The sequence below is a fragment of the Camarhynchus parvulus genome, chromosome 1, assembly GCF_901933205.1.
Source record: "Camarhynchus parvulus chromosome 1, STF_HiC, whole genome shotgun sequence".
Lineage (NCBI taxonomy): Eukaryota > Metazoa > Chordata > Aves > Passeriformes > Thraupidae > Camarhynchus > Camarhynchus parvulus.
In genome coordinates this window covers 88230715-88256075 of record NC_044571.1, presented here as the reverse complement: position 1 = coordinate 88256075, position 25361 = coordinate 88230715, and the positions used below count along the sequence as shown (strand labels likewise).

Here is a 25361-nt window from a genome sequence, read left to right as displayed (position 1 = left end):
TGGCTCAGTTATAGTCTTATTATATGTAGTGGCTCAGCTGTTCCATGCTGCAGCCATTTGGGAGAGCAGCCTCGAAGATACTGACTGATGGCTTCTCTATGGTGACATTTCCCTCCCTTACTGGTAGTTTTTAGTTGGATGGCCCAGATCAAAGACACCAGTGTTGCTGCATGCATCCACTCTTTTCCTAAAATGAAAGCAAGCAGTAGCATAAACTCATCTTGTAAATTATGTGATACAGGATTTTTGTCCACGAAAATACTGTCAAGAGATTACACTGCACCCTGTGGCTTGTCCTTCTGGAGGATACTGAGTTACATGGGATACGTGCTCTCTCACCCTTTCTTATTCTGGTCTGCGCTCTTTGCTATCTTGTTCTTTCCCTGTTCCCCTGTGTCCAGCTAATGTTCAGTTCCTCAGACAGATTTTCTCCTTCAGTGTAGGGTGCAGGGATGCCTAAGTTTTGGTTTTCGTCTGCCTTGGCTTCATATTGACTCAGCATACTCTAATATGCTTTTGATATCAGGAATTATTTTTTGGGACTTCTCCCTGGAAGTTCCTGCCTTTTCTCCCTTGGCAATAAACAACACTTGTTTCCTGTTCCTGCTAGACTGATTTAGGTGCCGCCTTTCTGGTGCAACTTCTACAATTTTGTGCAGAAGTTGTTCCCTTGAGTTGATCCCGTGCATTTAAAATCTCCTTGGTTTTTAATATCAGTTCTAAGTCAGTACCTCTGGCTGCCTGCAGCTCACCACAGCCCAGCTCACCATGTGCATGAAACCAGAAGCATTTCTAAGGAAGCTGCTGTAGGTGCCTGGGTTGCCTTTCTAGCAATGAAGTTTAGCTTCCCACTCATCTCTCCTGTACTTCCCTTTGTTACTGGTTTCTCTCTTGGCCACGAGTTTTTGTCTAGGTCTTAGCTAGCAGCCTGTTCATCTTTTTGCAGGATTTCCCAGCCTGGTGGTGTGTGGGGAAGTCTGCAGCTGCTGCTGCTTGAAATGAGCAAGGCTCTTGCTGTTGCTGCTGCCCACACCACACAGGGTAGCTGAGATGGCCCCAGGGAAAAGCCAGGCTCCTTTGCCAGCTGGATTGCACTCTTAGGCCACGGCTTAGCTCCCATTCTTTCACCAGACCTGCAGACCCTGAAGCCAGTGTTGTGGGCAGGGCAGTCATGGCCACACCTGGAAGCAGCCAGGTGACTGGAATGGTTTTCCATCCTTTTATACCTGGTTGTCCAGGTTGTCAGCTTTGGCCTCAGTGTGGGGTGCCAGGATTTTGAAGGTCCTCGGCTCAGCTCCCTCAGTGCTGTGTGGGCTCCCTGTAGGTAGTAGCTGTTTGTCCTGGTCTCTGCCTGCCTTCCTGAGCAGCTTCACTACCCTCTCCCAACCTCCCCATTGCTTTTGAGCTACCACTGCCCGTGTCAGTCCCATCCCGTGGCAGGCTGGTTTCAGGCAGGCACTGCTGTGCTCAGAGCACCAGCCTGGACCTTGAAGTCTGCAGCTCTGGATTCACACGGATTCCCCCTTGTGCCTGTATGGAGCATGTAGAACATTTGGGACCATTTGTGTTGCTCATTGGCCTTTTGGAGGAAAAGGGGAGCAGGGGACGAGCAGAACTGTGTTTTGTGAACACGGCCAGAACCCAAAATGCATGCAAAGAGTCAGCCCTTGGGTGCTAAAGACGGGGACCCAAAAATAATAGGGGCTATGGGGAGGAAAGACACAAAAGGAGAAGCAGAAGTGTATGCAAAGCAGCTCAGGGCTGCGGAGTGGATGGCTCAGAGCGCTTCCTGTTCCCGGAGCTGTGCGTGCCCCGCTGTGTTCGGGCTCGCGCCTGCCCGTGCCCAGCAGCGCTGCACAGCGGGCCAGGGATCAAGGCACCTGCCCAGGGAAAGGTGCATGGAGAGGGCCTGAATGGACTGACAGTCAGCTCCTGGAGAGATACATGGCCAGCTCCCAAGAGGCGCAGGAACAGCTTGGCGTTGGGTGCCCCAGCACAGACCTCCGACTTCCCTTTCCCTTCCAGCACAAACTGATTTTTCCTCTGTGTTTTTTGGGTTGCTTTGGTGGCAGCCACTTGGCCGCCTCTTCTTTCTCCCTCCACAATGGTGAGGTAAGAGGGTCTGAGAGGTCTGTGTGTGTGTGAGGAATGGGACCAGCGAAGTAGGATGGATGAGGGCAGGGATGGCCCTGGAAGCCGTATCTCTCATGGGAACCGTCCATAGGCTGGGGGAGGCATCAGGCAGCAAGGGATGCTGTTGCTGCGGCTGATTTTCACCTAGGGATGCTGACTGGGGACCATTCTGCACCCTATAGATCTCCACAATAGTGCCTGGCCTTTTTTATTCACTTGGTCTTGCTGTTATTTTCTCTGCTAGGTGGTTTCACCGTGACCTGAGTGGGCTGGAAGCTGAAGCCTTACTGAAGGGACGAGGTGTCCATGGGAGCTTCCTGGCCAGACCCAGTCGGAGGAATCAGGGGGATTTTTCCCTTTCAGTCCGGTCAGTAACTTGGACTCCAGCTTCTGTCTTTGCCGTGTCACGTACACAGATGGCCTAGATCCTCACATGTCCTCTGGCATCTTCTTCATCCTGTCTCTATTCCTTTGAGTTCTTCTCAAGCTGTAAAATGACCTCAGCTTCCCAGTGTCTTCTAGAGCTTCCCTCAAGCTGCCCAAGGAGCTTCTCTTTCCAGTCATCTCCATTCACGGAGGTGGTTTGCTCTGGTTCCATGGTGGGAGGTAGTGCAGGACACCTTCCTGCCCCTTTTCCAACCACCTCATTGGACTGCCTTGTGCTTTATTCCACAGGGTTGGTGATCAGGTAACCCACATCCGCATCCAGAATACTGGGGATTTCTATGACCTGTATGGAGGGGAGAAGTTTGCCACCTTGTCTGAACTGGTGGAGTACTACACACAGCAACAGGGCTCGCTGCAGGACAAAGATGGAACCATCATCGACTTGAGATACCCGCTCAACTGTTCTGACCCCACGACAGAGAGGTACAGGGACAGCACGGAGCTGCTGTGTCTGTGATTAAATGTTTCATGGCCTCTTTCTGTCCTGCCGGCATCCCCAGAGCAAATCCTGCAAAAAATGCCTTTCTTGACCTCCTCTGTGTCCATGGGGGTAGCATCCCCAGGAATAGCTGTGTGTACCTTGATCCATCACAGCAGGTCTAGTAGGGATCTATTTTTACTTCTGGTTTCCGGTTGCCTTTGCTATTTATACACTGTTTTTGAAAGAAAAGGTTGCGGTGTCCGCTGTGGGTCTGCAGTGGTCTGTGGAGGGACACGTTGTGTGGAAGCCCTCAGTCGTGCCCCAAACCTCCCTGGTTATTCTAGGCCTGGGTGACTCACGTAGCTGCGAGCAGGACCATGCTCCCCTGCTATTCCTGGCCTGCTTAGTCTCCTTCCTGTCCCCGCTTTGCATGTGTCTCTGACACCAAGTTCCTAAATCAAATCAGGTGGCTTTGCCCTCGCGATTTGCTTTCAGGCCCTTTGATGCAGCTCGGGGGAGCTGTCATGCCCTGCTCTGGGGTGACAAGTCCTTCCTCCACTGGTCCTCCTTGGGCACCTGGAGGCAGGGAGCAGAGAGGCTGAAACATCGGGGTAGACCCCAGCTTGCTCGGAGTCAGGCTGCAGAGGGGCAGGTCTGCTGCTGGCTGTCCTCTCCAGTCAAGGCCATTGCTTCGTGGCCCTGCAGTTTCCTCCCTTCCTCCTGCGGTTGGAAACTTACCCCCTCCCCCCCTCGGGCTCTTACGAAAGCTCCTCTCACTCTCTCCCCAAGTGATTTTCCGTCACGTGGCTTTGAAGAGCTGGGCTTTGCTGGGGGAGGGAGGAATGGGACCCATTAACCCCCTCCTCCCTGTGGGGAGGGGAGGCTGGGAGACCTCTTTGATGGGCAGGAGGGGCCAACTGATCCCAAGGTGGCACCTGAGCACATGGTGGCTGAACAATTCTCTGAGAGGAGGTTCAGAAATTAATGATAGCCATGCAGTGAGAGTCACCAGCTGCTTCTTGCAGTGCATGAGGTGAGGGTCAGCAAAAGTTACTTGCTGAGCCCAGTAATAACTGTGTGAACCTCTTGCTGTACCCCCTTGCTCTGACCAGATGCAGGGGGGAATGAATAAATGCCCCAGCTGCCTCTGTGACTGGGCTGTGGCCTCCTGAACTCCATCTCAGTTTGTGGGAACAAACAGCCCCCTAACAATGTGAAGTTCACCAGTACCACGCCAGGCCTTCCCTGTTAGCTGCTCCATGGAAGTAAATTCATTCCCACATCCCCATGGCGAGGCAGGGAACACCTTGGTCAAATGGGGATGCTCCTGACCTTGTGCTAGGAGGAGAAGGAGCTGCTGAGTGTTTGTATTGAAGACAGGAATGTGCACATGGATCAGCTCCTGTTGCTCACTCCTATGGCCAGGGTGATTGCTGCAGTGCTCAGAGAATGGGCATTATCCTTTGAGTGAAGAGGTGGCTGAGTTTCAGAAAGAGGAGTTGCTGGAATGGTTCTTTAATGGATCTGATCTCAGCATAACCATCTGCATGCTGCTAATTCTGATGGGAGAGTTTCTGACTCAGTGGGGGCTTATTTTTGTTTCCCTGGTGTTTGGATTTCCAGAGCCCCTTGCAGCAGTAAGGCAACAGTCCCAATAATACTGTGAGGTGCTGGAACACACAGACTACCCTCTCCCAACTGGTGTTCCAGGCAGAAAGTATCACTTACCTGTGCCTTTGTGTGTGTCACACAATGGATCACACTTGGTGCTTTCCCACTGTCTCGTCCAGTACCAGCCTTCTGCTCCCTAGGTCCCTTCTGTCTCCACCTCATCCCCTGCACTTTCCTCTTCTGCCCGGCTCTCCACCTTCTGTCTCAGCTGCTTTTCCCAAGATCCTGCTCCTCCTTTCTTCTCTCATTCCTTCCTCTCTGTCTCCCCCTTCCTTTCTTCCTCCCTCACCGTTGCCCAGTGTTGCTGTTCTTCGATCATCAGCTCAAGGGCATCCACTTCTCACATCTCCACCTCTTTTTTAACCCTCTCTTGCTTTTCCTTAGGTGGTACCATGGGCATCTGTCAGGCCCTGCAGCCGAGTCCCTGCTCCAGGCCAAAGCTACCCCTTGGACCTTCTTGGTGCGGGAGAGCCTCAGCAAACCTGGGGACTTTGTCTTGTCTGTCCTCACTGACCAGCCTAAACCTGGCTCTGATGCTGCAGCCGGGGCAGCCGGTGCCTCTGGGACGCGGCTCAAAGTCACACACATCAAGATCATGTGTGAGGTGAGCAGTGGGAGGGCAGGAGGAGAGGCAGTGGTCTGATGGATGCTACCAGAATGGCTCTCACTATTACTCCTATTTCTTTCATGTGGGATGATGAGATTCCATGGAGAGAAGGCAACTGGCCTTAAGTGGGATAGGAGGGCAATGCACCTTCTCTGGGCTTTGATCCACTGAGAGCACAGTGCCATGAACTCCGTGTGCTCAGGGCAAACTCCTCTGACCTCCCTGCCAGAGGAAGTGTTTTCCTAGATGGTGCAGGGTGGTGCCTATGAATCTGCACCCCACCATTGCCTTTTTCCTGCCTTTCACCAGCTTTGTTCATGGGACAGGTGGGGAGAGTGGGGGCTGTTCAGCCTGGAGAAAGCTCCGGTGAGATCTTACAGCACCTTCCAGTACCTAAAGGAGGTTCATGAGAAAGCAGGAGAGGGACTTTTTACGAGGGCATGGAGTGATAGAGCAAACTGAAAGAGGGCAGGTTTAGATGGATTAATAGGAAAAAATACTGTGAGGTTGGTGAGGCACTGGCTCAGGTTTCCCAGAGAAACTGTGGATGCCCCATTCTTGGAAGTGTTTGAGGCAAGGCTGGAGGGGGCTCTGGGCAACCCAGTCTAGTGGAAGGTGTCCCTACCCATGGCAGGGGGTTTGGAATTAGCTGCCTTTTATGATGCCTTCCAACCCAAACTATTCCAGGATTCTGTTATGAGTGTTATGAGTGAGACATTACACGTTCTTCCTCTGTTTAGAATGGACGCTACACAATTGGAGGGACTGAGATGTTTGACAGCTTGACAGATCTGGTGGAGCACTTCAAGAAGATTGGAATTGAGGAGATGTCTGGTTCCTTTGTGTACCTGAAGCAGGTAAGTCCGGTTTCCTGGTTTTTAGGCGCCCTTTGGAGGGACTGAATTGTTGTTTTTTTCTGCTTTATGTCCCTTTCCTTCTTTTTTCCATGGTGCACAGAGGACACTTTGCTCTCCAGCAGTATCCCTCTCTCTCTCTCACCTATTGTGTTTTCCCATCCCCAGCCCTACTATGCTACGAGGGTGAATGCTGCTGACATTGAGAACAGAGTGCACGAACTGAACAAGAAGACAAGTCTGTCTGAGGAGACGTCCAAGGCTGGATTCTGGGAGGAATTTGATGTAAGAAACTGTTGGGGGACATTATTTGGCTTTTTGGGAATTCTGTATACACCACCTCATTCTCCATCCTCGATTTCTTCCTGTACACAAATTTCTTGTGTCTTGTCAATTTATTTCTGAAAGAAGTGTCTGTTTGGAACCAGTTCCCCTAGGGAATGAGTCTCATCTTTAAGTGAACCCAGTGATGTAGAAATGTGCTTTTTTATGATTGGGAAAGTGAGTCACCAAGACAGTAAGGGCACAAGCCTTAGACTTCTCAAGTCTAGGTTTGGTTTTCACTTCTCTGCTCCCCCACAGCATGCCCATGTGTCATTAGAGCCACCACTACTGTGCCTCCTAGTGCCCACCTCCCCTGTCATACATTGTGACCTTGCCATGACTGTTCTTTCTTCTGCTCTCAGAGCCTGCAAAAACAGGAAGCCAAGCACCTGTTTGACCGTCATGAGGGCCAGAGACCTGAAAATAAGAGCAAGAACCGATACAAGAACATATTGCCCTGTGAGTCTTGCTTCCCCACTATAAAAAATAAACCAAATGGACAGACAGACAATGAAGAGCTGTCGAAGTCATCCCTCCCTCCAAACCATCCCTGTCCTCCAGAGCAGGTTACAAGGTGTATGGCACTGAGGATTTAAGAACTGATGAGGAAGGTCACAGCCTTTTCCTGTCCTTGAAGGAAGGAGGGAGGGTTGCATCAGACTCATTAGCTTTTGTGGTCCATCACAGAGACTGAGAGATGGGAGGATGGAGTGAGATTGGTCTGAACCCAGAGAGGGAGAGCTGAGGATATGGGGCATCCCTGGGAATCATGACTGAGGTGGCACGGGGCATTGAGGGAGCTCTGTGTGGCTGTGCATGGAGTATCTCATTGCACTGTTCATTCTTTCACTGCACCCCCAGTTGATCACTCCAGAGTCATCCTTCAGGGAAGGGACCCAAACATACCTGGATCTGACTACATCAATGCCAACTATGTCAAGGTGAGATTCTTGAAAGACGGCTGTGTGCCTGTCCAGAACAGTGCCAAAGCAGGGCAAGGTCTGCTGCCTCTGCAGCCCTCCTGACCCTTCCCTGTCTGCACTCAGAATACCCTGATCAGCCCAGATGAGTGCACCAAGACCTACATCGCCAGCCAGGGCTGCCTGGACGCCACAGTCAATGACTTGTGGCAAATGGTGTGGCAGGAGAACACACGCATTATTGTGATGACAACACGGGAGGTGGAAAAAGGCCGGGTAAGTAGCAGTCCGGAGGTGTCTCTTCCCTTTCAACCATTGCTCTGCTTTTTCTCTCTCTCCTGCCTTCTGCCCATCCTCACCCTGCCCTCTCTGCCCACACAGAACAAATGTGTGCCTTACTGGCCAGAGCTGGGCAGCACGAAGGAGTACGGTCCCTACCTTGTGCAGAACACTGGGGAGCACGACGCACTGGAGTACAAACTGCGGCACCTCTGCGTGTGCCCGAAGGATAACGTGAGTGTGTCTGACCAGGGGCTGCCATCCAAGCCACCAAACACCTCAACCTGGCAACTCCTGGGTGCCGTGATGATGCTGCTGTTCCAGCATTCCTGGGGCTGGTGTTCCCGCCTGGTTTGGGCTGGAATCACACTGGTAGAATCACCAAGAAGTGGGCAGGAGACAGATATTCTCTCTGGCTCCAGACTCACCTCTCCCTGGGACAGAGGCCAGGGACAGGACTGGGTTGCAGTTTTACCAGTGGGGTGCTTTGCTCTTCTCAGGGCAAGGCTGTGCGTGAGATCTGGCAATACCAGTACCTGAGCTGGCCTGACCATGGTGTACCCAGTGAGCCGGGAGGAGTCCTCAGCTTCCTCGACCAGATAAACCAGAAGCAAGAGAGCATCCCCAATGCAGGGCCTATTCTGGTACACTGCAGGTTGGTACAGAGGCTGGAGTTTGAAGCATCCTCCATAGCTTACCTAGCATGAGATACAGAAAGTCCTGCTGCTTCCAGCTGTACCCCAGGACTTGTGAGTGAAGCATATGCCAGTCCCAATATTTGCTTTTTTCTTCTTCAATGCCCCCACACCACACTCTCTACCTGTTGAACCCATGACTCTTTTGTGGCATTGCTGAACAGCTGCTACAAGAGGCACAAGCTTTCCCAGAAGCAGCTGCATTTTGTTTCAGGAGCTGTCTTGCTCTGACCTCTGCTTGTCCTCTCCTTGCAGTGCTGGGATTGGCCGCACTGGGACTATCATCGTCATTGATATGATAGTGGAAACAATCTCTACCAAGGGTAAGAGGACTCAAAATGAACTGGACTACCCAGTAGGGTTTTGCCTTTAAGTTCAGCTGCAGAGGGATGAAAACTATCAGCTGTCAGTGGGAGAAGATCCTGCCACAGCCCTAAGAAAATTGTTCTGCTGGATCTCTGTACCATATCCATTTCTTATGGCTTTAGTCTTCCCTGAGCTTTGGCTTTTCATCCACAGCCAGACTTCAAAGATACTGAGCAGGGGGAGAGCTGGGAGGTCCATACAGGAATAAAGAGTATGGAAGGAGTGGAAACTTCTTGACTGTCCTCCACTGTGGCTGCTTTTGGTGGAGAACTGGGAGAGGGGGCAGTGAATATGTCCGTAAGCTTTTCTGGTGCTCCTTGCTAGGGCTGGACTGCGACATTGACATCCAGAAGACCATCCAGATGGTGAGGGCCCAGCGATCTGGGATGGTGCAGACAGAGGCCCAGTACAAGTTCATCTACATGGCCATCTGCCAGTTCATAGAGGCAACCAAGAAAAAGCTGGAAGTTATCCAGGTGAGAGAAAAGGGGCTCTGCTGCCCTGTGAGCCTAAGTCCTGCATGCTGCTGGCTCTGAGCCCAAGTGCTCTCTTTCAGAAGTTTTAAGCTAATACTGAGACCTACACAGACTACAATCGTGCAGTAAGATCTGTGTCCCTGTTCCTCTCTTCTAAGACTTTTAAATTCAAAGGACAAGTTCATTAGCAGTTCAAGTACCAATCCCTTCTGAACCGCTAGACAGCAGTTAAATTTTAATCAGTTACTTTAACTATGTTCTGAATAATATCACCTAGTGCTGTTTTGTTACAAACTTTTTTTAGGACAAGCAAAGACTTTCCTTGCCTCTTCTTTCCTCTTTGTCTTTCACATCCCAGTTTTGCAGCTGCAGAATCTTTTCCTGCTATTTGATAAGTGGTGTCTTTTCTCTTTCCTTGTAGCTTCTGGCAGCATGCTGTAGCTCCTACTGTTTTAATATTCTTTAGCAGAAATTTGGGACTTTTAGGTGTTCTAGTGCCTCCAGAGATGTTGCCCCACTGTTGCCCCTGTACAAGGCTGCATTTGCACCTGCTGCTCACCCCTGGCAGTGGCAGTGTGCTGAGCCCAGGCACTTCAGCAATCCACCAGCTTCCACTGGGATCCTAGCACAAAGTGGGGTTTAACAGCCAGAACTCTTCCACGGTGCCTCTCCTAGATCACTCTTCTAAGCCTGTTTTTCCTCTCCTGCAGTCTCAGAAAGGCAAGCCAAACGAGTGTGAGTATGGGAACATCGCCTACCCCCCTGCAGTGAGGAATGCACACCCCAAGGTTTCCCGAAAACCCTCCAAGTAAGAGCCCACCCAAAGCAGAGACCCAGCTCTGCCTGCCCCTGGCAAGTCTGCCTGCTGGCTTGGCTGGCTTTTTCCTCTTCCTCACTTTTTCCCTGGTCTTACAGGCAGAAAGAGGAGTCAACTGTGTATGAGAACTTGGGGAAAAAGGAGGAGAAGGTGCGGAAACAACGCTCCTCAGAGAAGAAGCTGAAAGGCTCACTAAAGAAAAAATAATCATACGTTGCAGGTAGCCCCATGGGGGTTTGAACTTGGGCTGCAGGACTGGAGCTCACATCCCAGCTGGCCTGTCTCGCATTCCTTGCTCTTGGACTGGAACGAAGCCTTCCCCTTCTCTCCCGTGCCAGCTTTCAGTGCTGTGACCCCTGGAGTCAGTAGCTCAGCTGACTGACTCCATGGTCCCGCGCCTGTGCAGGCCAGCAAAGCACTGCCCCTCATCATCCATTCGCAGGAAAAGGTCACGCCCCTCCCTCCCTTGCTCCCTGAGCACCGGGCCCAAACCCACCTTTGCTGTGTCAGCTTCAGAGGAATTGTCAGCCAAGAGCTAAGGAAGGTCAATCCAGGAGCTACATCTCTGCCTACTGCTGTGAGTTAAGAGTTTATCCTGTTTGTGTTCCCTGAAGCCTCAGCTTTTCAAGTATGAAGGTTTTGGCCTGTTTCAGCTCAGCTCCTCTGCAATTCAACAGGAGACTTCCTCCTTCCTTAATACCAACCTTCTGCCCCTCTTATCCTTTTGCTATCTCATCCTTCACCTGGATGCTGTAAATATACCAGAATTTGATGTGATGGCCATGTTTTCCTTTTTGTTTGTAAATAAACTTGTGTGTTTGACTAGCAGGTCCCAAAAGGTTTTCTTCTTCAAGTGTTAGCTGTACTCCTGATTTCACCTGCAGACCTGAAAAGACTCATGAAGATGGCTCCAGCTTAGTTTTCCTGATTTCCTGTTGCCTTCAGGCTTCTGAACAGAAGCTGTGACCAATTATGGTGGCCCCTTGCTGTGAGGCTCAAGTGTTGGTGGTCAGCACGGAAGTCTGAGCATGGCAAGTCAGGTGTGACAAACTTTGACACAGCTTTTATATCTAAATTTTACTTGTGGGTTTTCAAAATGTGAACAGACAAAGCCACAGTTGCTCTGACTTCGTGCTGGTAACTGCCACTTCCAGCAGCAGCCTGGTCCAAAGGCCTCCAGAGCCCCCTTCCCACCAGGATTTATACACAGTGCATTGGGAGGAAGGACACTGCTTGCTGTCATTTGATATGGCAAGAAAGTTGGTTGGAAGCATTTGGAAGGCAGAAGACACTTTGTGAGCAGACCCTCTTTCCGTGTGCCAGCCTTTAGCTTCCCTTAGCCTGTGAGCCCATAGGCCTGTGTGTGCATTTCCCAGCTGGCTCTGCAATTCCATTGCCACTAGAGGAAGAAACAGGAAAGGGGCAGTGGGGGAAATAAGGGGCAGAAGTAAAAATGGGTGGAGGGACACGTACTGTGTTTCACAATGCCAGATAGCCTCTTGTAAGCAATGGGAATGGCTAAAGTCCTAGCCTAAGGAAATACCTACCTTTGCCTGAGACCCCTGGGTAGCTTCAAAGGACAAGGACCCAGTTGTCTTCTTAAACAGCTGCCACAGCCTGGCATACCAAGGCATACCAAGGGTTAGCTTAAACTCTACCTGAAGCTTGAAAATTAAGACATTGTGTGGAACAAGCTCAGGTTACTGAGAACCTTATTTGTGTTCAAATCCCTGAGCCTAATGTGCCCATAATGTCCGGTCTACAAAAAATTTAGACTGAACAAGAACTTTCCTGACTGCACATCAAGAAATACAGCACTGTCATAAGCAGTCTACTCTTCTTTACATAGGATCTGTTACACACAAATACTTTGGGGTGACTATTTGAGAATGCATTTTCAAAGCTGGTTCAAAGAATTTGTGCTTTCTTGATACTGCAAGTCAAAACATATGGGTATTGGTTATGGCTCTGATTGCCAGTAAGCTTTAAAGCAGGAATCGATAGATTTTATCTGTTCCTTTAAAGATCTTGTGCTCTGCTTCACCGGAGGAAGAAGCCCCCAAAGGCCTCTTTTCTTCCCTGGAGAGCTCAAGTTGGAGCTATTGTCTATTTGTAAAAAGAGATGGTTTGTTGTAAATAGACATGGTCTCTGGGGTGGCTGTCTTGACCATCATGATCATGAAACAGCTGAGTTTAAAATCCTGGAGACAGGTGAAAAACTGTAAGTAATGCTACTGCCCTGGACCTGGAGAGAGCAGACTTTAGGCTGCAGGGAAGCAGTTGGTAAGGTCCCCATGGAATCTGCTTTAGAGGATAGTGGGGTACATAAAAGCTGCTCACTTTTTAAGGGGCCTCTTTTCAAGAGCACAGGAGCAGGCAACTATGTGTCAGAAGTCTAGCCAGTGACCCGGAGGCCTCGCTTGGCTGAGCAAGGATCTCTTTCTGCAATTTAACAGGAAGTGTCTGGACTTTGGAAAGGACAGATTATGCAGCAGGACAGACATGCCCCTTGCCAATCTAGGGAAAAAAAGCCCAAGGTCAAGTTGAAGCTGTCTGGTACTATGGTGGGTAAAAATAGGCATTTTTAAGCATGTTAAGAGCAGAAGGAAGACTAAAGGCATGTCACTTGATGAGGTGGGTCACCTCATCCCCAAACAGTGATGAAGCAGAGACATTTAATGCTGCCTTTGCTTCTTCCTCTGACACTGGTGATGGGGGGTGCCAGAGCCCTGGGCTGGATGGCCATGGCTGGGGGAATGATGAACGATGAACTCCCAGCTGACTTGGAACTTGTATGGGATTTCCTGCTACAAGAGCATGCACCTAAGTCTATGGGGCCCAGTGGGATTCCTCCCAGGGTACTGAAGAGTTGGTCAATTTAACTGTGAAACCTCTCTCAGTTATTAATCAACAGCCTTGGGAATCTCTGTAAGTTGAGATGGACGCTGGAATGTTGTCCCAGTTTTCAAGAAGGGCAAGAAAGAAGATCTTGGTAATTACAGGTCAATCAGTCTCACTGGTGCCTGGTAAAACAGTGGAGAAAATTAGTCTGGAAGCTATCAAGAAAAAGACTTGAAAGGCAACACAGTCATTGATCAAAGCGTGCACGAGTCCTTGAAGGGAAAGTCCTGCCTTACAAATTTAATAACCTTTCACAACAAGGCTACCCACCTAGCAGTCAAAGGAAAGGCAGATGTGTGGGTTTGTTTTTTGGTTTTGGCAAAGCTTTAGATAGTGTGACCATCTCCCTCTGGACAGTGTTCAGCACACAGCCAGACGTGTACACAATTTCATCCACACAAAACTGAACAAGAGCAAATGCCAGATTCTGCACCCAGAATGCTGCAATCCTGGATGTGAGTACAGACTAAAGGATGAGACTGAGGTACAGCCCTGCAGAAAAGGCTCTGGGCATTCTGAGTGATGGCAGGCCCTGCCAGGTGTGTTATGCTGGGGTGTGCTAGGCACAGAATAGTTAACTGGCCAGAGAAGTGAGAGTCCCACTGCACTCAGCTCCAGCCTCACCACCACTGGGTGCAGCTTCATGCTCCACAATACAAGGAGGATATAAAAATATTATAATGCCTCCAAAGGAGGGCAACAAAGACAGCAAGGAAATGTGTGACTTACAAGGAGCAGCTGTAGATACAAAGTTAATTCAGCTTGGAGAAGACCAAGGGCTGACCTAATACCTCCTCTTCAAGGGCAGCAGAAGGGGGGGTGCTGATCTCTTTTCTTTGGTGTCCAGCAACAGGACACAGGGAATGGCTTAAAGCTGCACAGGGGGCATTCAGGTTGGATATCAGAAAAAAGGGTAATTAAATTGTACAGGGGGAAGTTTAGGTTGGATATCAGAAAAAAGAGTAATTTACAGGGTGGCCAAGCTCCCCAGGGAAGCAGCCATAACCCTGAGTCTGTCTCTGTTCAAGATGTGTTTAGACAAAGCTCTGACCTAAAGTTTAACTTCTAGGTTGCCCCGGACTTGATCCTTGTGAGTTCCTTCCAACTCAGGACATTCTATGATTCTATGACGCTGTGATAACCTGAAAGCCCTAAATCTTAGTATAGGGCAGCCCAGAGAAACAGCAAAGAAGCTCCCCCTGAAGGACACAAGATCTTGCTGTTGAAACACAAGCAAAGGAGAGTTTAGTCAGTGGAGGAAGATTTCTCCTCCTCTTTTCAACCACGAAAGCAGAGAGGGGAAAAAGCCCAAGGTGTAACAATGGAGGCCAGGACACAGCATAGAGATGCTGCTGTGACCTGGAAAAGCAGGTAAACCTACCCTCATCTGCAGCCCTCACAGGCAGCTAAGGAACCAGCCTGTCACCCACACAGCTCTATGAGCATCCAAACATCTCTCTCCCCACACTGTGATGATCTGCCAGTGACTACAAGTGTATTTCAACCAAATAAAATCTCTATTCCACCTCCGACTACATAAAACAACCACTTTTTTTTTTTTTCACCATGCACTAAGCACACTTAGACACAATAAAAATTTGGTTGTTTTTTTTTTTTAATTTTTACAAATATCTGAAAGCATCACTGAGCAGACAGTGACACAAGTAAGATTTTCCAGCAGTGACAGGCACCCAATGAATGGCATTGTCCTGAATTCACTCCCAGGTTCTCTTGGGATCAAGAGTGAAAGAGAAACAAAATTTACTAGAAAAAAAGCCTGGTGCTGATGGCAGAAGAACTCCCTCACTTGGCCAAAAAATAATTTGATATCCTACATACAAATCTAAATATTAATGAAGATTAGAGGCAAATATCCACGTGGGTTAATACCAGTAAACCCCTTTGCCCCCTCTCCAAATTTAACTGGTGGGATGAGGAAGGAATTACGGCTGCCTAGAGGCAGGGCCCATTCCTGTAACTGAATCACCACAGATGGAGCAGAGGCATGGGGACAAAATCTGGCTACTGGATTAAAAACTTCATAGTGAGGACAAACAATACTAGTGGAGGGAGTTCAAAGATCCTCACTCTTATCTTCTGCTGGTCAGCAACGCTGGTTCTAGGAATCTTCAGCTTCTTTCATTTCTTGCCTTTGGGTAGGAGACTGTCACTGAAAGGGAGACAGAAGGGAGTCATCAGTACAAGTCACCAGAAAGGACAAGCAAAGCTCTACCAGCTCCTCAATATGGATTCTGAGGTATGGGTCACACCCAAAGGATCTGGACTTCCAAGTCCTTCCTCTTAGGCAGGTGTTTTTTTTTCAAAGCCCCTTAAATCTTCCGGAACAAATATAACAGAATGTGGTCAGAGGTGAGGAAAAAGGACGTTGTAATCCGAGAGTCCAGAGAAAAGAAACCAACTCTGGTTTCCCTTCTCTGTTCTGAGAAATCTAAGCTTTCAGCTGCATCCTGTCAGCTCAGTTGGCACTGCCTTTTTCAGTAAACACTGGACAGATCAGGCAAAGCCACCAAACTGACAGCTCTGAAAGCAGGAGATGGGGTGGTCTCACACGAACTGGAAAGCTTTTGGAGAATAACAAAAGCATCTTCCCTAGAGATCATCAGCCCAAACCATCACAAACTCCCAAGATCATCTGCCTGCCTCCTTCCAGCCCTGTCTGCCATAACCACAGGATGCCCTGTACATGTGGTAGCTCAGAGAAGGCTCCACAGTTACTGCTGCCTTTCCCATGCAAGGCTCCTTACGAGGCACACATGGAGCTCCAATTACTGCACACTCCATGTACATGTTTGTGTGGTTCCCTGCAAGGAAAGCTTCAAGTTTCACATCAGAAATGGGAATTGAGGTAGAGACTGGAATAAACTTGCTGGGGCCAAAACAGCCCAGGCCAGAAACATGCCAGGCACCAGGAAACAGCAACACCCCGGCTCCAGTACTAACAAAGGGATCAAAACGTGCAGTGCCTTACCTTCCTCTGCGTCAGCAGATGCAGTAAGGGGTGGAGGGTGGGAAAGAAAAAAAAAACAAGAGTAAATTGATGAGATTTAACAAAAATCCCCATTCCCACAGTAGGAGAGGCTGCTCCCAACTTGGCTACATCCTCTGGCATCCCTCAGAAAAAGATCCTGAGAGAGCTCCAGAAAGGGGAGCAGCTTCCCAGGAAGGGTGCAGACAAACCCAGGCACCCAGCCCCTTTACCTGGTGAAGGCCTCATCCTGCAGGTTCAGTACCAAGTTATCTGCTGTGAGATACACACGGTTTTGTGAGGCAGCAATCTAAAAAAGAAATACATTACAGACATGGCATCAAGGACTAAAAATGCACATGGACAAACAGCACTAGGAACCCATCTCCCCCTTCAGATACAGCACTCTCATAATTACTTAAGATCTCATTTAAATCAATGCAATTCCCCAAAACAACTCCCTACTTCCTGAGTTCCCATCCCAGAGCCATCAGACTTTCTAAAAGAAGTGTTCATTCTGTCTCTCTGTCCCAAAGACCTTTGATCCCACATTTATCTGTCCCCCTTTCTCAGCTGCAGGTAACCAGAAGCTTTTGGTGCCTGCAGCAGAGGCGGGGTGATGGAATCTGATGTGGATCTGGCCATGTCATATGAAGGGCATGAACTCTGAGCCTCACATCTAATTGCAGATCCTTGCTAAGTCTTAAGCTCTACTTGAGCAGAGAAGGGCTGGGCAGGAACAAAGATCAGGACAGGGCAATCACATTCGCCTTAAATTCATCATGTGGCCACTGGGCTGGGGAGACACAAGCACTGCAAAAAGACAAAGGGAATTCTGTGCCCAAACGCTCACCGTTTTTGAGATGTTTTGAGCCGCTCGGATCTTACGTAGCTTGATGTAGCCTGGATTCCTGCTGAGCGCTTCCCCGAGGTACAAGGGAACCAAAGCTAAGGAAAATCCCGCAAACAGAAGCGCCTTACCCTCAAGGAATTCTTCCTAAGCCATATTAAAGAACATCTCAGTGGGTAAAAAGCAATCTCTATCCCAGTAACATGGGCCTTTGGGTAGGCATATTTTCACCTGCCCAGATAAGAACACTATGGATTACAGTCACACACAGCCAATGAAAGCTAAACTTTACAACAAGGAGCGCAGGCCCATGGCCTGTAACCTCAGACAAACCTCGCTCCAGGCGACTGCAGGAGGGGAAAAAAGAACAGTGACCTACTTGAAGCTATCAACAGATCCCAGTCTCCTAAGCATGAGCCCAGTGTGACAGATTCTCAGCACTGCCAAGCTCACAAGCCACATCCCACAAAACCTCCCGAAGCAGGATATCATCTTGGCAGCTGTCGCTTCCCCCTCGGCCTGAACTATCTTCTGCTTCTGCTCCTGCTTGGCCTTCTCCACCAGGAACTGGGCACGCTGTGCCTCCTGCTGGGCTGCAGGGAGAAGGGACACAGGCATTGGAACCACATTGTGTCTTCCATCAGAACCTGAGAGCTGAGACCAGGGCTCTGCTCCCCAAAGAACCAGTAACATTCTGAGAACACATCCAAGTACAAAACATACCTGAGAGCACTTTACCTTTTCTTGCGTAAAACCCACAGCACCCAGACCCTCCACACGTACCCTCCACAGTGAGTGACAGAGTCCCAGTCTGAAGAGGAACCTTAGTTTTGGGAACTCAGCCCCTCCTGTGGTCTATTCCATTGGCTAAGGCTTTCTGGTAACACTTGCAAAATAAACCTGTTCAGCTCTGTTACAAAGGAGGCTTAGAGATTTGTAACCCTGTGCCTGAACTTATACAGTGACACAGCAGTGACACACTAGCCCAAATTCCACCTCCCTGTTTAACAGCTCAGTGAAAAGGCAAAGGCAATCCACCCTTTTCAAGCACGAGTGGAACTCACCCACTTGCTTAGCCTCCACAGCAGCTGTGTATTCACGGCTGAAACTGAGCTCTGTGATAGCCACATCATCCAGGATGAGGCTGAAATCCTTGGCTCTCTCTGTCAGCTCTCTCCTAATGAGCAGAGACACCTGAAACACACACACAGCAACAAGAGTAGTACCAAGCCAGGGTGCTCTCACTTCCTGAGCACTCCAAAAGCAAAGCACAACTGCTCTTCACCGTGCTGGGAGAGACATTCCCCAACCCCAGCTCCAAACCATGGACACCAACATCTTCTCTGAGTAACACATCCACAGCCACAAAAAGCATTTCCAAGACTCTGTTACAGCTCATTTATAGTTACTACTAAACTGTTCTATGCAAGTAACACTGTGAAAGCAAAAAACCTTGAAAGCATCTTTTGCTTTCACATCCTGCCACATCCAGCTCCATAGTTCCCACAGTTTGGCAATAAGCATTTCTTTATCCACCCTGGGTTTGCCACTGTTTGCAGGCTGTGCTTTCATAACTGTACTCCAACACAAAAAAGAAATGACCACATAATTTTTTTAACCTGTATCACATCTCTTAATTACAGTAGCTACTTGTCTAGTGTAGCTACTCCACTTTTTTTGGCTGCTTTGGGCGGGTGTTGCTGTTAGATACTTTGATTTATTCTACCCTTAGTTCCCAGCACCTTTTTCAGGCAGCCTGACAAGTGCTGCACCAAATATTGACTTAAACAGAAACTACTGCTACAGCATCACATGCTTGGCCAGCAGAGCATTTGCTTTTACTTTTACTGCAGCTGTTTCTGAGCAGAACTCTAAATAGTGGCAGAAACCTTTCCTGAGGAAACTGTGAGTGCACAACTACATGAAATCACTGATTTTTTTTTCCTATCAATCCCTTCAATACCACATCACTTTATCATAACAAGCACTGGATGGATACGTGACAAGAAGACAAATGCAATTCAGTTTGTTCCAAAATTCCAGAGATCAAAGAATGATTCTTATCTGAGATCACAGATGCTTAACAGCCCTTGTTCCAACACAGCTGAAACCCTCACAGACATTCTTTGCTGTCCCATCCTCTCCATGTGTTCTCTTTCTACATGAAGACCAACAAATTCCTCCAGTGCACTCCATGTGGATGAGCACAAAAAGCTGAAGCCCCTCACCAGGGGGATGCAGATCATTTCTTACAACAAAACCTAAGGACACTCAGTTTTACTCTTTGGATCTTTTGACATGGATGAGAGATGTGGTCTCTGGTAGCTGAGAGATGCTTTGTACTTCATCTAACAACTCTTCCTCTTCAGCACCCTCCTGGTCCTGCAGGACCTCCTCTAAAACCTTTTACAAGGCCAGCACCCCCTCTCTGCACCAGCTGCTAAAGGGGACAAGAGCTCTCAGAATCCCTGGCAATCAAACTATTACAATACAAACTTTCACAACAGGCATTTTTAAGCTAAATGTTTCTAATATTTTGCAACACTCCCCCAGAGGACACTCTAAGCCTTTTCTAATCAGTGCCTGCAGGGAGGGTGCCAAGACAACTGAGCCAGGCTCTTCTCAGTGATGTCAAACAATAAAACAAGAGGCAATGTGCAGAAACCAGGACACAGGAAGCTCCACCTGAGTATGAAGAATAACTTCTTCACTGTGCAGGTGACAGAACACTGTAACAGGCTGGCCAAGGAGCTTGTGGAGTCTCCCTCACTAGAGACATTCCAGGACCATCTGGATGCACTCCTGTGCCATGTGCTCTGGGATGACCTTGCTTGAGCAGGGAGGCTGCACCAGATGACCCACTGTGGTCCCTTCCAAGCTGACCCCTTCTGTGATCGTGAACAGAAGTTATTTGTGACCTTCTGAAGCACCCATCACTGTCAGGCTAGTGCTTTGTTAACTGCTCATTCCCATTGTTTTTCAGAACTTTCAAAACTCTTTAATTTGCTCTGACAGTCATTCCAAGATCTGTGTTTTTACAGCCACACCTGTGGACAATGAAGCAAACCAGCTCTCCCTCCCCTAGTGTTACATTCTGGTGCAATTTTGCACTCTGTGCACCAACAGACCCAGTTTCCCCCTGGGAAGCTGCCAACACAGTCTTTGTACCTGTACTGGAATCAAGCTGTACGTGGGACACGCTTCCCACGTGGATGCACTCCCCAGCTGAGCACAGGCACCCTTCCCTCCCCTGCCAGGAGGCTCCCCCACCCAGCAGCTCCGACCCGAGCCTGCCGGGCCGGGCTCACCTGGGCCCTCTGCGTGATGAGCTGCGAGGCGTTGAACTTGGCCACGACGCTCTTGAGCACCTCGTTGACGATGGAGGGCAGCACCCGCTCCTCGTAGTCCAGCCCCAGGCGCTGGTACATGCTGGGCAGCTCGGCCGCGTTGGGCCGCGTCAGCACCCGCAGGGAAATGTTCACCATCTGCAGGTCTGCGGGGCACAGGCGGGTCAGCGCCGCGGGGCAGAGCGAGAGCTCCTGCAGCCCCCCAGCCGGGATGGGACAAGGAGCAGGCGGCACCCACGGGGAGAGGGGCGTGGTGAGGGTGGTGAGGCACTGGCACGGGTTGTGCAGGGAAGCTGTGGATGGCCCAGCACTGGAGGTGCTCATGACCAGGTCGGATAGGGCTTTGAGTAACCTGGTCTGGTGCAAGGTGTCACTATCCGCGGCAGGAGATTGTGACCAAACGATTTTTAAGGTCTATTCTAAGCCCTTAACAATCTGTAATTGTCTGAGGAGCGCCAGCACTATGGCGGAATTCCTGTCCCGTGCCTCCCCCCTCGTGGCCCCTCGGTCTCACCTTTGGAACCGGTAGGGGAGGAGATTTTCCGCGGCCGCGCTCGGATGTCGTAGATGATGGGATACTGGAACCAGGGGATCCTGCGGGAGCGGAGGCGCGTTAGGGGCGAGGGCCCCGCCGGGCCCGGGAGGGGGCCGGGGGGGCCGGGCCCTACCTGAAGTGCAGCCCCTCGGCCAGGATGGTGTCCTGCTGCACGCCGCCGATGCGGTTGAAGAAGATGGCGCGCTGGCCGCCCTCCACTGCGGGGAGAGAGCGGAGGCTTGGTCAGCACAGGCGGCGGGCGCGAAGGATCCGAGGGGTTGGGGGGGACTCCACTCACCAATGAAGACGGACTCTCGCACGCCGTAGGCCAGGGCACCGGCGCCCAGCAGCAGCTTAAGCGCGGTTCCGACGCCGCGGGGCCCGGTCGGCAGCCGCCCCGCCAGGTCCTTCAGGTTCTGCGCCATGGCCGCCCCGCCGCCGCCCCCGCCGGGAAGGACACCGGAAGGAGCGACCGCCGTGCCGCTCCGGCGGGAAACCGCGGCGCCGGGAGCGCCCCCGCTGCCCCTTCCCGCCCCCAGCACTCGCCTTCCGGCGCGGCGGCCGAGGCGCTCCGGAAGCGGGTCCGGCCGGAGCCAGATAGAGGGCGCGCCCCGGCGCCATCTTGGGTGGCCGCGGCGGGAAGGGCGGGGCCGGGGCGGGGCCGGCGGGGCCGCGTGACAAAATGGCGGCGCCCAGGCGGGCACGTGGGGACGCGCGGGAGGAGGATGAAGATGATGAAGGGCGCTCGATGGGCGGCAAGCGGCCCCGCGGGCAGCGCCGGCTCCTGGTCGTGCTGGAGGGCGCGAGTCTGGAGACCGTGAAGGTGCGGGCGGCGGGAGATCGGGGCGGGTCCGGCCGGGCCGCGCTGGGGATGCTCTCGCTCCTTGCTGACCTGTCCGCGCTTTGCCCGTAGGTGGGGAAGACGTTCGAGCTGCTCAACTGCGACAAGCACAAGGCGCTGCTGCTGCGGAACGGCCGGGACCCCGGGGAGGTGCGGCCCGACATCACCCACCAGGTACCGCGGGGTGCGGCGCGCCTGTGGCGGCCCGGGCTGCTCGGGGTACCCGGCACGGCGGATCGGGGCCGTCGTCCCGCGGGTCCGCTTGTGCCCCTGGAGCCCGTTGGCGAGTTTGGCCTCCCCGCTACGTTGGTGGGTTTTGGGTTCAGTCGCTGTTGGTGTCTGGGCTTGATTTCTTAGCGTTACAGCGTTACATCCCATAGTGGGATGAGCTTTCAGCTTCAGCATCGGTCCCTTCTGCATTTGTGGGGGCTAACTGTCGATTTCCCTAGCATTCTCTCTCTTGTGCCTTTCTATTTCCACTACCGTGTGTTTTTTGCTTTCAGAGTCTCCTGATGCTGATGGACAGCCCCCTGAATCGGGCTGGGCTCCTGCAGGTTTATATCCACACCAAGAAGAATGTTCTCATTGAAGTCAATCCCCAGACCAGAATCCCAAGAACTTTTGATCGATTCTGTGGACTTATGGGTAAGCAATTCAAACCCTACACCAGCTATGGAATAGAAGCTGGTCAGGACTGGGGGAACTTTGGGAAAAGTCAAAAACTGGCACTGAATTTAAAATGTGAAGGTGAGAAAAGAGCATGGAAGTGAAAGCATCTTCCAGCTGTGTGCTCCCTAGCACAGTGGGGACTGCCTGCAGAAGGCTGTGCTGTCAGCAAAATAAGGATTTTCAGACTGTGATGGGAACTCTAAAGGGAGACTTTTTGTGTAGCTCAGCTCAGGCACAGCATGGGATTCATCCAGCAAATCACCACGCAGCTTAAGTGATTTTTTTCTTGTTTTCCCTTTGCCAGTTCAGTTGCTGCATAAGCTCAGTGTTAGAGCCGCTGATGGGCCTCAGAAACTGCTGAAGGTAAATACTCTGTAACTGTTCACAGCTGATGTTGCAACATTCTAACGGCAATGCAGGAGGGATTTTTTAGAGGGGAGGTGGTTTTTTTTTGGTTGTGGATGTGGTTGCTATTCTCTCCTGTCCTATCCTTGCTGGGGGTGCTGGCTTCAGGGGGGCTCTCCCACGTGCTACCTGGCTAGGAGCTGCTGCTGCAGGAAGGAAACCCCAAACACACCTGTCCTTGTAGCTGAGGGATCTGTTTCCTCACCCGAGCCTGACTGCCACGCCTGGACATTGACACGTGTTGGGTACAGCTTTCAAAAAGGCAGAGAGAGGTGGAAATGAAGATATAATTAACTTGAACATCTTCTGCAGTCACAGAGGGCAAGACTGGATTAACCACAGGGACAAAGGATTTATCATGATATCGGATTCCTTGGATGAAAAACTACCCTTGTTGCTGGAAATGCCAGAAAAGCAGCAGCCTGAGGAAGCTGATGGTGATGTCACCTTGGCAGAGAAGGCTTGGCCCCAGCCAGTGCATCAGCAGGCAGGTCAGCAAGACTCCCAGAAGCAAAGAAGAACTAATCATGACTTAAATGTATTTTGTAACTTTCTTGTGGAAAATTCAGACTCCCCAAAGGAGAGTGGTTTTAAATCCCAGCAGCAGCCTGCTTGCCAGCCAAGATGAAACAGAGCTGCCTAAAGGGGACTCTAGGTCCTCCATGCCATCCCTCTGTGCCTGTTTCAAGAGCATCTTCCAGGTACACACTGAGACTGGCACACATCTGGACACATCTGCTGGGGTTCATTCTGTCCCTGTGCCTGGGGATCCTGACCCTGCTGCCCAATGTGTCCTTCATGGCTTCTTTGCAGGAGAAGGTGGTGTTTGGGATGCTCTTCTGGGAGCAGTGCTGTGCCTGGCTATTCAGCTTCTCCTGGCTATTCTGTATTGCCTACTGTCACTTGGAGAAGGTCTTGTGGACTTTTTTGATTTTTGAATTACTGAGGAATTGCACTGCTGCTCATGGGGAGCTCTGCTACTCATTCTACTGCTCCCCACAGCCAAGACTCATCTACCTCTACATCACCTGTATACTGGGCACATCTCAACCATCTGGGATTGGTTTTGCTCAAGGACCTGGGTGTACTTGGTGGGTAATCTGGGGGACAGGGAAACAGGGTGTGTACCCCAAGGGGATCTGATTTTTGGGCAAGGGCAGTCTGTGATGTCGAACTGCGTACACAGTGTTGGTTGTGGAATAACAGCACCACCAAGGACAATGAGGGTGGACTGCTCCAGATGCACCAGTCATGAGCTGCAGCCTGCAACCAGCTGATGAATTTTCTGTTTGTCTGTTGCTTTTAGCAAACAATGCATCTAGCTATGTGTCAGGATCTGTTGCCTCTACACCCCTATTAATTTTCTGCTTTCTGTAGGTGATTAAAAACCCAGTGACTGACCATCTGCCCGTGGGCTGTATGAAGATTGGCACCTCTTTTGCAGCATCACAGGTGTCAGATCTGCGTGAGCTGGTTCCTGCAGCAGAGCCAGTTGTCATCGTGGTGGGAGCTTTTGCCCACGGCTCGGTAAGTGTGTATATCCCTTACCTGGGGCTGTGAAAAGGTTTCAGTCTTGTTCTGAGTATGGAGGTTTTATCTGCTCTTTTTTGGCTTGGTTTCACCTCCACCCAGCCCCCCATTTTCCCCTGTATGCTTATCAGAAAAAAGGCCCACAACTGCAACACTTGCGACTGTTGTCCTTCCCAAGTGAACTGGCAGTTTCCCTGCTGAGGAAAAACTGTGCCTCTGTAGTTGTTAGTGTTGGAAGGGATCTCTGGAGATCAACCCCCTGCCAAGGCAGGGTCACCTGGAGCAGGTGACAGAGGAACATGTCCAGGTGTATTTTGAATCCCTCCAGAGAGGGAGACTCCACAACCTCCCTGGGCAGCCTGTTCAGTGCTCTGCCACCCTCAGTGTAAAGAAGTTCTTCCTCCTGTCTTGGTGAAACTTCTTGTGTTTTAGTTTGTGGCCACTGCTCCTTGCCCTGTCACTGAGCACCAGAGGAAGGAGTCTGGCACAATCCTCTAGGCACCCATCATTGAGATATTTATGTGCTTTAACGAGATCCCTCTCAGTCTTCCCTTCCCTAGACAAAACAGGCCCTCCAGTCTCTCCTCATAAAAGATGGTTCCATGTCTCAATAATCTGTCCAGCCTCTGCTGAGCCCTCTCCAGTGGTTCCTTGTCTTTCTTGTACTAATGGAGATGGGGCTCAGTGAAAGCTTTTTGCAACTTGGTAATTTTTTTTTTGTTCTGTTTCCCCCCCTCTTCTCCCAGGTCAATGTTGACTATACAGAAAAGATGGTCTCCATCAGCAACTATCCCCTTTCTGCTGCCCTGACGTGTGCTAAAATTACTACTGCCTTTGAGGAAGTGTGGGGAATAGTATGAGCTTCTGCTGCTACTGCTGTCATGATGGACTTGTATACAGTGACTTCACATTCTGGAAGGGCTCTTTGACTTGGGTGTGGACTTGGTTTGGGCTTTGGGCTCCTGGAAAACACTTCAACTTCGTCCTTGTAGCTTCTGAAGCAATGAGACTTTAAATGGACTGCCCCACTGACCCTTTTTCCTCCTATTAAAGGTACCTTTTTTGAGTAAAAAGCACTCGTGAATTTTACTTTCTCATTTTTCATATGTGGGCAGGCTGGATCCCCTTACAGCAGGGACTTGGCCCGAATTTGTCACATAGAAGTGGAATTCTTAGCTGTGCCCTGCTCACCCTGGTGTCACTCGGTCCTGTAGAATCGCCTTGCTCGGCGGCATGTGACAGTTCACACTCCCACACTGAGGCACCCAAGAGGAAAGGAGCTGAAGC

General features: G+C 50.6%; 3 protein-coding genes across 4 annotated transcripts; 2 read left to right on the top strand and 1 right to left on the bottom strand.

Annotated features, from left to right (window-relative positions):
* The first annotated feature begins 1802 nt into the window (after positions 1 to 1802).
* On the top strand, positions 1803 to 10819 carry PTPN6 (protein tyrosine phosphatase non-receptor type 6). 2 transcript variants are annotated; one of them, XM_030957142.1, is made up of 15 exons: positions 1803 to 2112; positions 2378 to 2500; positions 2809 to 3003; positions 5057 to 5276; positions 6020 to 6136; positions 6302 to 6418; positions 6820 to 6916; positions 7319 to 7398; positions 7504 to 7653; positions 7759 to 7890; positions 8157 to 8311; positions 8607 to 8674; positions 9042 to 9193; positions 9904 to 10001; positions 10109 to 10819. In XM_030957142.1, the coding sequence occupies exons 1-15, from the start codon at positions 2105 to 2107 to the stop codon at positions 10215 to 10217; spliced, it is 1821 nt and encodes a 606-aa protein (XP_030813002.1). In that variant the 5' UTR covers positions 1803 to 2104; the 3' UTR covers positions 10218 to 10819. The 2 variants fall into 2 exon arrangements, with proteins under 2 accessions (XP_030813002.1, XP_030812994.1); XM_030957134.1 differs by having other exon boundaries at positions 7504 to 7890.
* A 3689-nt stretch (positions 10820 to 14508) lies between these two features.
* Positions 14509 to 21129, bottom strand: PHB2 (prohibitin 2). Its single transcript, XM_030958077.1, has 10 exons — positions 20928 to 21129; positions 20763 to 20847; positions 20609 to 20688; positions 20056 to 20240; positions 17812 to 17941; positions 17237 to 17340; positions 16751 to 16828; positions 16131 to 16207; positions 15901 to 15906; positions 14509 to 15081 (listed from the first exon to the last, which is right to left on the bottom strand). Exons 1-10 carry the CDS (start codon positions 21052 to 21054, stop codon positions 15051 to 15053), a joined length of 903 nt encoding a protein of 300 aa, XP_030813937.1. The 5' UTR covers positions 21055 to 21129; the 3' UTR covers positions 14509 to 15050.
* Positions 21130 to 21298: 169 nt separating this feature from the next.
* On the top strand, positions 21299 to 25141 carry EMG1 (EMG1 N1-specific pseudouridine methyltransferase). The gene is made up of 6 exons (XM_030955131.1): positions 21299 to 21452; positions 21543 to 21644; positions 21974 to 22115; positions 22444 to 22502; positions 23922 to 24071; positions 24821 to 25141. Exons 1-6 carry the CDS (start codon positions 21312 to 21314, stop codon positions 24932 to 24934), a joined length of 708 nt encoding a protein of 235 aa, XP_030810991.1. The 5' UTR covers positions 21299 to 21311; the 3' UTR covers positions 24935 to 25141.
* Positions 25142 to 25361: the final 220 nt, after the last annotated feature.